Source organism: Chenopodium quinoa, unplaced genomic scaffold (genome assembly GCF_001683475.1).
Source record: "Chenopodium quinoa cultivar QQ74 unplaced genomic scaffold, ASM168347v1, whole genome shotgun sequence".
NCBI lineage: Eukaryota > Viridiplantae > Streptophyta > Magnoliopsida > Caryophyllales > Amaranthaceae > Chenopodium > Chenopodium quinoa.
Window position 1 is genome coordinate 2614491 of NW_018743292.1, and position 15512 is coordinate 2630002.

General features: G+C 33.2%; 2 protein-coding genes across 2 annotated transcripts; one reads left to right on the top strand and one right to left on the bottom strand.

Moving 5' to 3' along the window:
* The first annotated feature begins 106 nt into the window (after positions 1–106).
* LOC110736364 (endoglucanase 12-like) lies at positions 107–3002 on the top strand. Its single transcript, XM_021916568.1, has 5 exons — positions 107–773; positions 996–1303; positions 1421–2018; positions 2228–2400; positions 2617–3002. Exons 1-5 carry the CDS (start codon positions 605–607, stop codon positions 2977–2979), a joined length of 1611 nt encoding a protein of 536 aa, XP_021772260.1. The 5' UTR covers positions 107–604; the 3' UTR covers positions 2980–3002.
* A 25-nt stretch (positions 3003–3027) lies between these two features.
* Positions 3028–9141, bottom strand: LOC110736365 (beta-hexosaminidase 3-like). Its single transcript, XM_021916569.1, has 14 exons — positions 7910–9141; positions 7226–7300; positions 6967–7002; positions 6760–6871; positions 6501–6571; positions 5888–6018; positions 5742–5807; positions 5081–5181; positions 4940–4999; positions 4697–4730; positions 4480–4578; positions 4322–4381; positions 3925–4175; positions 3028–3432 (listed from the first exon to the last, which is right to left on the bottom strand). The coding sequence occupies exons 1-14, from the start codon at positions 8246–8248 to the stop codon at positions 3266–3268; spliced, it is 1602 nt and encodes a 533-aa protein (XP_021772261.1). The 5' UTR covers positions 8249–9141; the 3' UTR covers positions 3028–3265.
* Between the last annotated feature and the right edge of the window lie 6371 nt (positions 9142–15512).

The window sequence follows — 15512 nt, forward strand, 5'->3', positions numbered from 1 at the left end:
CATAAATGATTACATTAGACTAGACCAACCCATATATTATTATTTATTTATAATGTTTAGTTATCCTTATATATTTAGAAAATAAGTACTTGACCCAAAATTTAAAAATTAAAAAAAAAAAAAAAAATTCAAATCAGATCGAGTGATGAACATAGTCTGAAAATAAATAAATTACTCGATTTGTCTTCCAACAGAGATGTTGGGGAGATTTACAATAAATTGAATGGGAATTCTCTTCAAAGTTGTTACTTAAAGCTTGCCAAGTTGGAAGATTCTTAAAGATATCAAGCAATCAAACATAGTAACATGCAACAGGTTGGATAACTATTATCAATCCCAATTTGTCCAACCCATATGCTACTAAATCTGAAGATTTACTTTACACATGAACAACCACTCTTATTAAAATAATTCAACTACAAAATTTTAGTGTAAAGTCAAGTCATATAAAATAAAAACTAGTCAATATTCATTTATTCAATCTCACACTAAACCAAAGTATAATCACACCATTTGAGAGAACCTGTTAATCTCATCTATCTTCATCAATTCTCATTATAAGAGTTCATAGGAAGTGGAAGAAGGTGAAATTGGGCCGGGTTTAATGGGTTTTAAGGCCTTTAAATGGGCCATTTGGTTCATGATTATTGCTAATTGGATTGACCCGACAAGGCCCGAACCCACCAAGTCAGCCCAAACCTTGCCTAGGAAAACCTTTGATAATTACACTGTTGCTCTTCATAAAGCACTTCAGTTCTTCAATGCCCAAAAATGTAAGTCTACCTTTCCTATATCATAGTTTATTTTTATTATGGGCGTGTTCGATAATAGTTTTCGAAGAATTTACATGTTATAAAGGCGTCAAAGCGCCACAAAAAATACTAGTGTTCAGCAAAGTAGTGGTGTTCATTATCATTTAACAATGCTTGCTTAGACATATAGGAGTAAAGCACGATCGTTAATCAAATCTAACTCTCATGATCACGTCGTTGCAGCCGGGAAACTACCCAAGAACAACGGAATTCCGTGGAGAGGAAACTCAGGGCTACATGATGGATCTCAACTTAAAGATGTGAAGGGAGGATTAGTAGGTGGATACTATGACTCTGGTGAAAATACCAAATTTCATTTTCCCTTGGCCTATTCCATGACAATGCTAAGTTGGAGCTTGATTGAGTACCCTCACAAGTATCGCGCCATTAACGAGTATAATCATGTACGCGAACTCATCAAATGGGGAACAGATTACTTGCTCTTGACATTCGACTCAAATGCCACAAAGATTAGCAAAATCTACAGTCAGGTAGATTTTTTCTTACTAAAATTTCCCTTAATTAGGACTTATTTTCTTGCCTATATGAAAGCAAATATAATTTATGCAAGTATGAACTTCAAACTAACATGATTTTGATTGAATAAGGTTGGTGGTGCCTACGAAAATTCGAATGTGCCTGATGATATTAGCTGTTGGGAAAGGCCAGAGGACATGGATTACCCGAGGCCAGTACAAACAGCATACGCCGGGCCAGAGCTAGCAGGGGAAATGGCAGCAGCCTTGGCTGCAGCCTCTATAGTATTCAAGGACACCCCTGCTTATTCAAAGAAGCTCGTTAAGGGTGCTGAAGTTCTCTTTGCCTTTGCTAGGGACCCTCAAAAAAGACGGCCTTACAGCCGTGGAAACCCTTGGATCGAGCCATACTACAACTCAACAGGCTACTTCGACGAGTACTTGTGGAGTACAACATGGCTGTATTTTGCTACTGGAAAACTTAGCTATCTTTCGTTAGCTACGAATCCTGTATTAAATAGAAATGCTATGTCTACGAAATGGAGCAAGAAAGCCGGTGTCTTGAGTTGGGATAACAAGGTTCCTTCATCTTTGATGTTGTTGACAAGATTGAAGAAATTCCAAGCTCCATTCTACCCATATGAATCAATGTTGAGAGAGCATGATAAGCTTATTTCTCTGTCCATGTGTTCTTATCTCAAACCCTTCCATCTCTTCAAATGGAGTAAAGGTATGGAATTTTCGTTCTTTTCAACTGAAAACCCCCATGTGTTAACTCGTCTTAGCTTATTAGCCGGGATATGACTTATTTTAGTTGTGAAATGACTTACCTGAAAATTATATGTTTAAGGTGAAAAGAACCAGGCCGAAACATCTGTATTTTGCAATGTGTTTTTCCCTCGAAGAATTTTGCTCTTACGATCTGATTTGGGAATGCAGGAGGATTGATACAGCTGAATGATGGAGAGCCACAATCTTTACAGTATGTAGCAAATGCTGCTTTTTTAGCAAATCTATTTGCTGATTACTTGAATGCTAGTGAGAGTCCTGGATGGTTTTGCGGCTCTAAATTCTTCACTTTAGCGACTCTCCGTGATTTTGCTTCATCTCAGGTTTACTTCCCTGTATCCTTACTACCCATTTCTGCTGCTCTATGAACTATTATCAGACCACAATGTTGTTTGTAACACAATCCATCTTTTATAAATTGGCACGCGAACTATATCTTACCTGATACTTTGTAATTGACCAAGACCACAGATGATGCAGTGAACTTGGACCGCCCTTGCTCAGTAGACTAACTAACTATTGTTTTTATGTTGACACAGATAGACTACATTTTGGGCAAAAACCCCCTAAGGCTAAGCTATGTGGTGGGATACGGTGAGAAGTACCCAAATCATGTACATCATCGAGCAGCTTCAATCCCATCTGATGGTTTAAAGTACTCATGCAAGGGTGGATACAAGTGGTGGGACAGCACAAAACCCAATCCTAATACAATTTTAGGCGCCATGGTTGGAGGACCTGATCAATTTGATCAGTTCCATGATGATCGTAGAAATCGTGGATCTGCAGGACCCACATTAGCCGGTAACGCTGGGCTTGTGGCAGCCCTTGTTTCGCTGACTAGTGGTGGTGGTTATGGTGTTGATAAGAACTTCCTGTTTTCAAACCTCTCACCACCATAATTCAACAAACAAATCTTGGCTTCTGATAGTAAGATTCACAATGAAGTATTTTGGCACAAAATTGAGAATATCATGGTTCTAATATAAATCTGAATGTAGTGCTGTAGCAGTTACATAATTAGTAATTGGATATTGCCAGTGCTAGGAACAAGACTAAGATAAGTCATGATATCTAGTTTCTGGTAAATAGAAATATGTATATTCTGATGGAGAATTATGCACACGAAATCTCTATTGATTTATTATAGTCACAATACTTGATGACGACAATGTGTTCTTAGTTTCCTCATTGAGCATAGCATGAACCTGGTCCACCAGGAGCAATCCTGCCAAGGCCATCACCTGGAGCAGCTGCAATTCCTCTTTGATTGAGCAGACACCTGAAGTGTGCTAGCCTCCTAGCTACTTGTCTTGGATCCCTAGCTAGCTTGTCATATGACGTCCATAACCGCTCTACAGGCAGAGAAAATAAATGAACAAAAGAAAAAGAATGAAAGACCAATCAAGAAATTCATACATAATACAGTATCTGGTAAATATTATTTCTTTACTGTTTTTTTATTTTCCTCCTGAATGTTTCAAATTTGCATCCATATTCCATAGCCCACATGGATATTTTCGCCAGGCAATTTTCCAAATACATGATATTGTCATATAATCCATAGTTTACAATTGGGTATCAAGTAACTTTGGCTTTGTTCTTTTCACCTTAAAAAAGGTTTAATGACAAATAAGGTTTAAAGCTTCCGAAGCTCAACTTACAGCAAAAATAAGTTCAGATAAGGGTTTTTAGGTGATAAGTATGAAGGCTGTGTAAGCTGAAGGCACAACATGGTGCAGCGAGTGTAAAGCTGTATGTTGGTTACAGTTTTGTTTAAAAGCCAAAGGTAATGTATCAGAATATTGAATCCTATCATGAAACACTAGTATATCAATTACAATTACCTGCAGCTGCAGCAGCACGAGGCCATATGGTTTGTTCAATGTCAGATGCATCAATGTGCTCACCCCACATGCAAACTTCACCTCCAATGACTAATTTTTGTTGCTTGGGATTTGTGATATTGGTTAGAGGTTCATTCATATAGAACTGCTGCCATGTGGTGTCTAAATGATCCAAATACCAATTTTCCTGGTTGCTTACGATGCACCTTAACCCAGCTGCAGTCACCTTCTCAGCAACACCTCCCCCTAGCCTATCACATCGAGCAAAACATTGGAGAGAGAGTGTTTATAAATCTCCAAGAGCATAAAAAACAAGGTGCAAAAAAATATTTGTTTGAGGAAAAACTATTATATTTTGAGATGACAAGATGCTTATTGCAAGGTCTTAAGAACATACCAATTATGGATTACCGTCTTTCGGTCCAGTTTATCACCAAAATTATTAAAGGTTTCCTCCCTGTTTAAGTTTTAAATGCTTAAAAGAGTAAGCTACTTTGAGAGATGAACTGATGAATTAAATGGGATTATACAGTATCTAAATAGGCAATATATTACCAGTTAATAATCTCATATCCATGGGATAATGCAATTTTCTGCGCTCGCAATACAAAGTATTGGTAAGCTTGAGGGCCAACCATTCTATGAGTCCGTAACCTGCAGAAGTCATCACAATGTTCAATAATAGGTGGGAAAGAGAACTCAGTTAACAAAACAAATGCACTAATAGAATGGACAGTCATAACTTATTGTTAGAAAAAGTTAAAAGCCTTACCATCCACTCACATGACGAGTTGACTCCCAGCAACCTGAGACATGAAAGTATCTATTGAACATACAACAGTAACAGTAGAGCTAAAGATTGAACATTCAAAGACTCCAAAACGGTAGAAATGAGAGCAATGTACAATTATTTTGCACTAAAAGTGTCAGACTGTTTCATGAGATTACTGGATAAAAAGAACAATATATATGGAAATTATGGAGTATATTCAAAGTTTCAAACAAGTCAACTAACCTGTATCAACTTCATCGCCTCCTAAATGAACAAACTTATATTTAAAGACCTTGCTAAAATCTGTCACAATACAGGCGATGTTTGAGTTGATGCATAGAAGCCATCATAAGCCACAGGTAAAATAATGGGCCATTGCATTACCTTTAAGAATCCCATCTATAACTTTGAAGGTGAATTCGTTGCTCACATCAAGGGGCTCCTTACAGTCTGCTGATGGCCACAGCAAAGGATAACCATTCCCCCTAAGCACGTGTGGTAAGCATCATCAATGGCGTGATCAGATTCCCCAAAAAAACTATGCACCCCACATAGGAAAGCTCTTTGGCAGGTAACATTTGGACATATACACATATTTTCCTTTAAATCAACATGACATGATAATACAAACACGAGACAAAACACAAGATCTTTTTGGTTTCTTAGAAGACTAGCATTACAGTGTTATAGGACATTGAGCTTCCTTATCAATGGTAATGCAAATGTTGTGAACTCTGTAGACTACAAACAGAGCCAGCACACAAACTACAGGTGCAACTGTGCAACTATTTCAGAATGTATCAGACCAGAGAAGTTGTTACTTAAATTCTAATTTTCCAACACAAGCCGGCATTTTGAACCCTTAAGTGAGGCTTTTTTTTTTTTAGTTTATAGACAATGAAGGGCTTCCTAAAGTTACACAAATGGCTTATTATACACGCATAACACAAAAATTAGGAGCATTCTGAAGGCTTCTAGAATCCAAGCCTTCCTGATTTTCAATCTCTTGAAGTAAAATGAAATATTAAAGAGTTATAGACTTTACCATGAAGCAGCATGTCCGGGAACATCAATTTCAGCAAGTACATTCACTCCCCGCCTTTGAGCATATCTGTTATGTTCAAGAATCGCATTATCAGAAGATCCTAGTAAGACAGACATAATAATTTAAGGCCACAAACCATTACTTGCCTCACAATTTCGGCAGCATCAGCCATTGTATATCGTTCTGCTGCAGAATATGCACCATCCCAAAGCTTAGGATATGAAGGAATCTCTAGTGGAAAAGATTGTGAATCTACAATGTGCCAATGCAGCACATTCTGCATTGAGAAACATGTTATAAAGGCCATAAACTGTACCATGCTCAAAGAGATATAACATTGCCACCAAGTAAAAATGTTCTATAGACAATGACATTCAGCTTTTGCATGGAGCAGCTTGACAAAAATTATGCACAAGAGACGAGTAATAATCTTATTCCTCATTCAAACAATGCTAAAGCTATACATTGATTACATTCTATAAATAGCTATACATCCTTCCCATATTTAAATGAGCACTGCAGCACATAAAGATAATCCCAAGCAAAGCTGACAAATAAGAGTCTCCTTAAATATATTCTCACCAGGGTTATAAAAGATAGCATCTTTAATAAACTAAAAAAGCAATAATCTGATTACTATCAACTGCAAAAATTATATGATCAATACTAACAAATTTGGTGCCAAAGTAATTACTCTAAAACTTGGAAGATAGAAGCACTATGAGCAACAAACCTACAATTCAGGAACACAGTCCTTACCAGCTTTGCATATGTCATGGAATCGATGACTTTCTTTATCACACGCAAAGGTAGATAATGTCGTGATGTATCTGCATGCACATCACCGACATTAGAGCAGAACCACACATTTCAACCTGATTAAGCTGAGCAAGTATGTGAACAATGGACAAATAAACCCTGAAACTTAACACATCATGGAGTAGGTCATTTTCAAGCTCCTTGACAATTAGCAGGTCCAAGGAATGACTAAAATAAAACCACCATTAAACCAACTCACCTATAAGCAATCCCCTATAAGAGAATCTTGGTTGATCAAAAATTGTCCATGGAACCATACCAACTTCTATTAGCCTAGTTTTGAAGCTATAGGCACAAAGCTGGCTGAATGTCTGCATTTGACACAAAAATAGACGGTCGGAAGTGGTTAGCTCATACACTTTTACAAGTTATCAGCTTTAATGAATGTAAAAAAGAAGCAAATAACCTGTAGTCCATGTAAAGCCCCATATACTGAGTTTGCCTGCATACAAAGGAAAATTAATCATCAGATAGTTCACAGAGGTATTATTTGACAAATTATTAGAAGGTGTTTAGATGCTGGTTACATAAGATTATAGCAAAGTTGCTTATTTTAAGAGAGGAATGCAGTTCCGTGATGCAGAAAACATTATTAGAGTAACTGAATACAAAGATGGAACGTTTTGCTGATGGAATGGGATAATGTTAGCCTTAATTTGTCTCACCTCAATGCGAGCATAAGCAGGTTTCCCAGCAGCAGGAACAGCTAAGTTGTATGATTCATCAACCTCAGAGTGCAACTGCAAAACTAAAACAGGTTTTTATGACAAACTTTTTTACATACACCAAGCTTACCAATAGCATCCCAACCTCACACAAATCCCGACGAATAGTTTTACTTTCACAATTTACCTCCTAAATACACAACATATATGTTACTGATTTATATGTTAAAAACACTCAGAAAGTCATCTAAGATGTAAGAAGAATGTTTTCAACCTTTTAGGACATTTCATAACAGAACAATGAACTCAGTTATCCCAGCCAATTAACACAGTAGCATGAAAAACGCCCATATCGAGTGGAAATCTCTCTTCAATGGTAGCAAGGATTCTATCATGCGGTCATGCCCCCTTTACAAGTTAAACAATACTAAGATTAGCATTGTCAAGTTCAACTAAATCAATATATCTGCCCAAATAGCACAAACATCTACCAATTCTTGCACAAGTAGTAGCATACATTCATTTTTTCACATAAAACTGTCACAAAGTAGAACCTAAACAATATATATATAGTATAAAAACCATCCAATAGCCTCAATTACAAGACATATACCCTGGTAAAGCAATAAGCAATGCATATCCAAATGTTCCTCAATACATAAGCTAAAACAAACTAACTCATACCTCATCATTTGGTGATTGAATTACCACGTTGATCCCTATAAGGAAAGCCGATTGGCCGAACCGCGAAAAATTGGCCTCAATGACATGATCCAAGGTAACAACATCCATAAATCTCATAAACCCATCTTTCAAAATCCCTGATTTATCACTGTATTTGCTCCCAACAGTACTCAATTCAAATTCATTGCTAAGATAAAGTACCTTATTCCCATTGCTATAATATTTTGGCATTGGCCATATATTCACTTGCTGAACTTTTTTACCAGCAGCAGACACTAAAACAACTTCAATCAACAATAACAACAAACAAATGTGCACCAATTTCTTCCCCATTTCCATAGAACCAAAATCAGCAAAAACCCAAATAATTTTATGTAATTTTATGCTTATAACAACTTCTAAAATCCCATAAATACATTAAATTTAGCAAAATTTATGCTTCTTATATGAAAAAAACATGTAAAAATCACCAAAACCTGGATTTATTTCTTCAGATTTTGAAGCTGAAAATGGGAATGTGCTGAAAAAATGAGGATTTTTGGAATACAGTGAAAAGGGGTATTAAAATAGTAAATTTTAAGAGAGAGAATTAACGGGTTTAGCAAATTGGGTGATTGTTAACAAGAGAATTCCTGGGTTTAGTAGAAAGCAGATATACTTTATTATTATTTATTTGTTATGTTATTTTACATTTATGATTTTGTGATATTTTTCTATGTATTATTTCTGCAAAAATGGTAATGGTATTGGTGGGTAGGTGTATCTCTCTTTTTGCCTGTCTAAATAGGAATCATCTTTTTGGAGAGCTTTTATTGAGAAATTAAAAGTCCGCCATTTTTCTACCTAATTTCTGTAGTTTTTACATTTACTTCTCACATTTTAAGAGGGATTTTAATGGTGGACTTTTTTAAAATTTGAGTGAAAATGTGATAGTCTTATAAGTGTTGACACTTGACAGAATGACAAGTGCATGAAATCAACATCTACTTTTTTTTTTTTCTTTGACGAGGAAATCAACATGTACTTCATTGTTGTATCTTCATTATTCCGTATAAGTCTACATCTAAATCGTTTGTTAACTTGTTATTGTTACTTTCGTACTTCGTACATTGTTGTGTTAATGAATAATGATTCGGTCTTCTATCGTGTATCATGATTTTATTACGTTAATAACTGTTTTAATTGAGTAATCGTAACAAAATCTTTTCACAAAGATAAACTTTTTAAAAAATCGGGTGTACAATAAATATATTGTAAATCTGTTGTAAAGTTTCTCTAAAATGATTAAAAGTTTCCCTTGAAATAAATAAAAGTTACCCTATGTTTTATTGTGATAAAATTACACGACTTAAAATCACATCACAGTGGTAATAATAAGTAATTATATTACAATTATAAAACTTATCCCGATGTCTATTTATTTTAAAACCGCATAAATTTTAAAGTTACCCTAAAAAGACTAAACAGTTACCCTAAACTTGGTAAAAGTTACCCAAACACTGCTCGATGTACATTAAAATTATTGTAAACCGCGTGTATACAAAAGTTATATTTTCACAAAACTTAATTTCATTATTTTTTTTTTCCCCAAGGCAATACACTTACACTCCCCTTAAAAGAGGAGTAATAGTTATCCACTTATCCTAATCCACCTGGGGTAATTTTTCCCTAATGAAAAATTATCTAGCTACCTTCTCTTTCCTCAAGTCATTCCATCTCACTCTTCCCTGCCTTGCTCTTCCTCCACCACTATCCCTAAAATAATGCCAAACTTGAGGAAATGAAATAATTATCCCTTTATTGTTTAAGAGAATCCTAGCAAGCCCTAATAAAAATAAGGGTTATCTTATACTCGTGCTTCATATATTATAATAAAGATTACTAATCATATATGGAGTAATTGTTGTAAATAAAATGTTAATCATAAATCACGATAAAGCCACTAATATAACATGTGCCAACATTTGTTCAACATTGCACCCATTTTTAGAAATTGAGTGAGTTGTGTAGCCATCATATATGTCAATATGTGTGAGTGTGTGACATTGCTGAAGATAGAATAGTTAAATTGTTTTTATTTGGTAAAGAAGATAATATGGAGTAAGAGATAATGGGGCAATTTTGCAATGCCTCTTAGTGTGAGTCCAACCATGCACGCTTATTATTTCTCTCATTCATTAAATAAATTATAACCGGCTTTTTTATATAATTTGATATTTAGCATTAAAATTTCAATAATCTTTGTCAAAATACAGAGTATTCATATAGCTAGTATGTTTTTAAATGTTCGTTGGTATTAAACTGTGGTTAGTTAGATAAATATTGCAAAACTAACATGGCACTAGTGGGCCATGAAGGACAACAAGCTAGTCCACATGGTTAACAAAATATCTACAACTCCATGTCCAAATCAATCAATCATAAACAACACATTATTTATGAAAATTGATAAAATACAAGTCATATTCACAAACTAAAACTTTCAACAACAACAAAAAAAAAATTGAAATAACAAACCAAAATACTTTCTTAGTTTTTTTTTAATTTTTTTCATGACACATATTGATTTCTAATACTATACACACGATTCTTTTGACGGTCTTTTGTGATTTACATATCACAAAAACAAACTTATATAATTATGTAAAATAATCCTGTTAGATTTGTATATCAAATAAAAACATTTATATCTATAACTAATACTCCTAAAATAACAACCGTTGACATCATCCAATCTTAATATTGTACACATTGTCAGGTTGTCATTAATAATTTTCTCTCCAGAACTATATATGATGCCAATTATGATTTTTATTGTATTTCAAAAAATTATCGTCACCTATATTATTATTAGTATCAATTTTCGAAAAAATTAAATTGTTTAGTCTTTATGTGTCATCCCTAGGTTTTGAAGTTATTTATGTTCTCTCTTTCTCTATATATTCCAGGTCCAGTCTATTCTCTCTAACAATAATAATTTATTTTTTCTTCCTCAAGTACCTGAAAATTTTATAGTAATTGTTTGAATTATGACTACCATAATATTTTAATGATTATGTAGTTTATAATTGACATATTTTTTCAAAGTAATTAATTATATTACTTTATTAATGGTATTAAATAGTATTATCAACATATTTTTTTATTTATCAATTTTTAGTTTCATTTATGTAACTTTTATTCTTATTTTATAGTTTCCCAAAAAAAAATTATTTTTTGTTGGATCAAAATTTTCAAAATTTATATTTACATTGTAGATTTTATAAGGATGACTAGGATATCCCTGTGCGATGCACGGTTAGAATTATCTTTCTTGTAAGTTGTAATTTATAATTTGTTGCATTACGTTGTATGTGAAAATAAGAATTAGATATAAAAATAATTTACATTTAAGTAAAGTAAAAAAAAAAATTGAAGCCATGATCAAAAATCAAACAAATTAGGTATGTGAAAGTATAATTTAGTATAATATAGTAGAGAAACTTGGTTAATTGAATTTTATATAGACACTTATGCATTGAAATCAAAAGTGTAGATTAAATATAAAAATAAAAAAAATCATTAATAATTGATGACATTACACATAGAATTGGAGGGAAAATTTTTAATGTGTGAGTGACACGCAGGATAGTTTAAGAGTCGATAATGTCAGCAATGTTTTGTTTTAGTATTAGTTAATAGATTGCGGGCATTTTATAACGTGAAAAAATAAACCGATCATATTATATATCATTAAAATAATATGGTAGTTATTTTTCAAACGACTGCTTTAAAATCATTCAATTTTACGAGCTTAATTTTTTTAAAAAAAATTTATCCATTATTGTTGTTTGAGGATTTTTTTTTTTTGTTTTGTTTTTAATTTTGGTATGAAATCATGAACAAAGTTAGAAAATTTTATTTGTTCAAACCGTGCACCGCACGAGACTACTCTAGTATTGTCAATATATCAGTATAGTTTTTGATAATATTTATTACAATTAATAACTGATGACGTTATATACACGTCAATACTTAAAAGCATGTATGTGTTGACACGCTATAATATACTTGTGACGAACGATTTCCCAAGAAATTGTTAAAATCCAAATTAATTCCTACTTTGCATCGTTTTAAAAACTTGTTCCCTGAATAGTGTACATGTAGGATTGGGTATTAGTTTTTTTTGTTGGTTCAACGTAGAACCGCAATTGGTGATAGCGGTTTACATTTACATGATAAGTTACAATAATATTAAAAATTAAAAATTGGGCCCTACAAAAATAAAAGAAGAAAACACATTTTCTTTGTACCACGTCTCCCCACTCCCCTGTCTTCCCATTTTCTCTTTCCTCAACTTTCACTCTTGTTTTTAAAGCTTCTTGTTTCTTCTTAGATCTTCTCTCTTCTATTCTTCTTTCTCTCTCTAAAACCCAGTTTGTAATTGTAATTTTGTTTTGATTTTCTGGGTAATTTCATACAAGTATGAATTCAGGGAAATATTTCAAGATATATATCTTAGCATTCAACCTCAAGAACTTCAATTCCCATGTTTTTTTTTCTTTTTGTTTTAATTTCTTTGCAATTTTTTGGTAGGCTGTTAAAAACTTGCAAATGATTACATGTAAAATAGTGAGATGATTTTAGTGGCCTGGGACGGTTAAAAACTTGCAGAAAAAACCATCAACAACAATATTGTTTGTTCAAACACAACCGCTACCAACGATTGCATTTGTAATTGTAAAACCGCTATCACCAATTAAGGTTTTACACTTAACCAAAATACTACATGGACACTATTCAGGGAATAAGTTTTTAAAACTATGCAAAGTGGGAATTAATTTTGATTTAGACAATTTGTTATAAACCGAACTGCTGTAAACAATAAAAACAGAACAAAGTTACCGGGAAATAGACTGAGTCGCGGACTATGTCGCTCTCTTTAGAACATTCACGGTACTGCCCTTTAATTTGTGCAAGCAGCTCGTACAACAACCGGATGTTCCCCAGGATAAAACAGCCTTCCTCTATTGTAATTATACCGGTGGAACTGCACAAAACCACCGGGCAACTAAACACCAAAAAAGAAAAGAAACTGCTCGAGGGTTTTTGTTTTTGTGAGGAAAAATAGAGAGGAGAAGAAGATTGCTTTCTGTATGTTGTTCCAAATACCTATATTATTATTAGTATCAAATTAAATTGTTTAGTCTTTATGTTTTTGTGAGGAAAAACAGGAAATCAACACGCCTTTTATAGGAAAAATTGCAACGTAACTGCTGCTGTTTAATTAGGCACTAATCACGCAATTAAAACGGTCATAAGTTGAACGTTCAAAACGGTTACATAAGATTAATGCGTGGCAAAACGTTTAGCAAAAAATCAGTGAAAACGTTTGCATGATTAACGCTCCATTAATCAGTCAAAAAACGTTTAGCAAAAATCAAGGAACTAATCACGCAATTAGCCTTGTCCAAAAAATAAGTTTATTTAATAAACCCGACCCGGCCTGGCCCGGCTCGGTTCGGCGCGCGTGTGTGTAATAGATGGTTTACCATATAGGTCCTCCCTCTCCACAAAATGTGGGTAGCCCAAGGGCCACACCCCTTTAGCCCACTCTCTATATTATAAAGAGAGTAAAACTCTCATTTCCCACCAATGTGGGACTTTGAGTTTTTTCACAAAATTCACACACTACACACTTGTTGTTCCAACACAATTTCTAGGAAAATCGTTCTACTTGTGACATATGCAACAACTCTTTTAATTTCGTATTCTTTATTTGAAGAAACTGGCTTGACTTTAAACTAAAAATCAACATCAATTAGCTTTGTATATGGCCCAAACAGGAAACGTTATCCACCACCTGTTTATGTATTTTATATCTCAATAATTCCACTATTGCCACATTCATGTAATGTGACGATATGAAAATAGATCAGCTTCACTATAATAATTATTGGTGGATACTTCTGGTTTTGGTATACTTCATGATTATTAATCCAGAAATTCCACCAATTTACGATATTGTTCTTTTATTTTTTTTTGTCATATTAGTAGTATGATTGCATGCATAAATTTAAATCTTCGTTTGTTAATGAATTGAATCAAAGCACAAGCACAACGGTTTTGTTAATAAATATTTACAAAATAGAAGTATGTTTTAATAATAAAAGGAAGACATATGAAGAACAATATTTAATTTTGAAGTAGTGGCCAACAAGATGGTTAAGATCCTATCATCGTGATACTTTAATTTCTACTTGTATTACTAGTGCATGGAGATTTAAACCTAGTAATAGAGGATTTTACTCATTTTATCTTATTTATTATATCGAGTATATATCAATTTATGTTCAACTCAATTCAAGCTTATTAATTTAATATCTTTTGTATAGTTTTTCTTAACAAATAAATTAAAATTAAACATACACTATATATAATATTGTCCATCCCTTCAAAGATTTCAAATAATAAAACCTCCAAAGGGTTGTACAACTACCCCATCAAGCTCCACTGTACATTTGTGTGATAGCACCAAGCCACCATGAGGTCCATTATATTATTGCATTTGTTCTCTTAGTCTAGCTTTGATTTCAGTCGTTGAGCCCAAGATCCAAGATGAGGCGACAAGACTAGCTAGTGCACATATAACTATTGTTTGCTCTGCTATTACTTTCATAGATCATACAGATTTATAAGATTATTCGGTATAATAGCTAAGCTGATAGCAATCAAACTTACATATTGACATGTACAAAGTATTAATTATGATCTATAAGAATTTTATTTAACAAAATACATGCATGTTAGTTAAATTAAAATGCACGTGTAATTTCACTTCTAAATAATAATAAAAATAATGTACGGATTACATACAAATTAAACATAGTATTTATATTATTTGTTATCCATGAATATGACACGTGCCTTGCGAAATAGGATTCTTAACGGAAAACTAAATAAAATTCTTATCCATGAATTGAATAGGACATTGTTTGTAATAAAAAGAAGATGAATAAAAGTCATTTTCATGTACAAAAATATCTATAAAATATTACCTATTGTTTTGGGAATAGACTATTCAATAATAATACTAAATGATTCTAATACATTGTATTTAACAAGAAATTACAAATTCACTTATAGTATCTGATCCAAAAAGGAAGGAAAAGAAAAATACAATATGTATTTAATTGATTTAAACAATTATAAATCTTAAATGTTGATAGGATACAAAGTATAATTTGAAGAATAATTATTAGTTGATTTTAATCAAGAATGACTTTTACTAGGATCAATGGATCATTGTTAAATATAAAGCAATACTACAAGCTTGCATTGTGGCATGAAAATTTGGAATAGAAGTTGCTATTTAACTCTCTTACATGACTACATGCATATTCTCCTATAAACAAAAGCACCAATGGAGGCACTTTCTCCATTGTGCTATTTGTGCCCCATCACAAATTCACAATGCCATTTACTATATACATACAATAATATAATACCATGCACTATTATGTACATACAATAATACGATTTATATCTTGTTGTCGCCTTGTGCTAGGCCCGCGATCTAGACTCGACCAACAACTTAATACGCCTGATCCCATTCATTACGTAT

Bases quoted from the DNA above. Each gene is read 5' to 3' on its own strand.
- LOC110736364 (XM_021916568.1), top strand. From the start codon at position 605: ATGGGTTTTAAGGCCTTTAAATGGGCCATTTGGTTCATGATTATTGCT. The intron at 774-995 runs GTAAGTCTACCT...ACGTCGTTGCAG, and splicing joins GTTCTTCAATGCCCAAAAAT to CCGGGAAACTACCCAAGAAC. The intron at 1,304-1,420 runs GTAGATTTTTTC...TGATTGAATAAG, and splicing joins TTAGCAAAATCTACAGTCAG to GTTGGTGGTGCCTACGAAAA.
- LOC110736365 (XM_021916569.1), bottom strand. From the start codon at position 8,248: ATGGAAATGGGGAAGAAATTGGTGCACATTTGTTTGTTGTTATTGTTG. The intron at 6,572-6,759 runs GTGAGTTGGTTT...ATGTGCATGCAG, and splicing joins TTATAGGGGATTGCTTATAG to ATACATCACGACATTATCTA. The intron at 5,182-5,741 runs GTAAAGTCTATA...ACACGTGCTTAG, and splicing joins CCCGGACATGCTGCTTCATG to GGGGAATGGTTATCCTTTGC.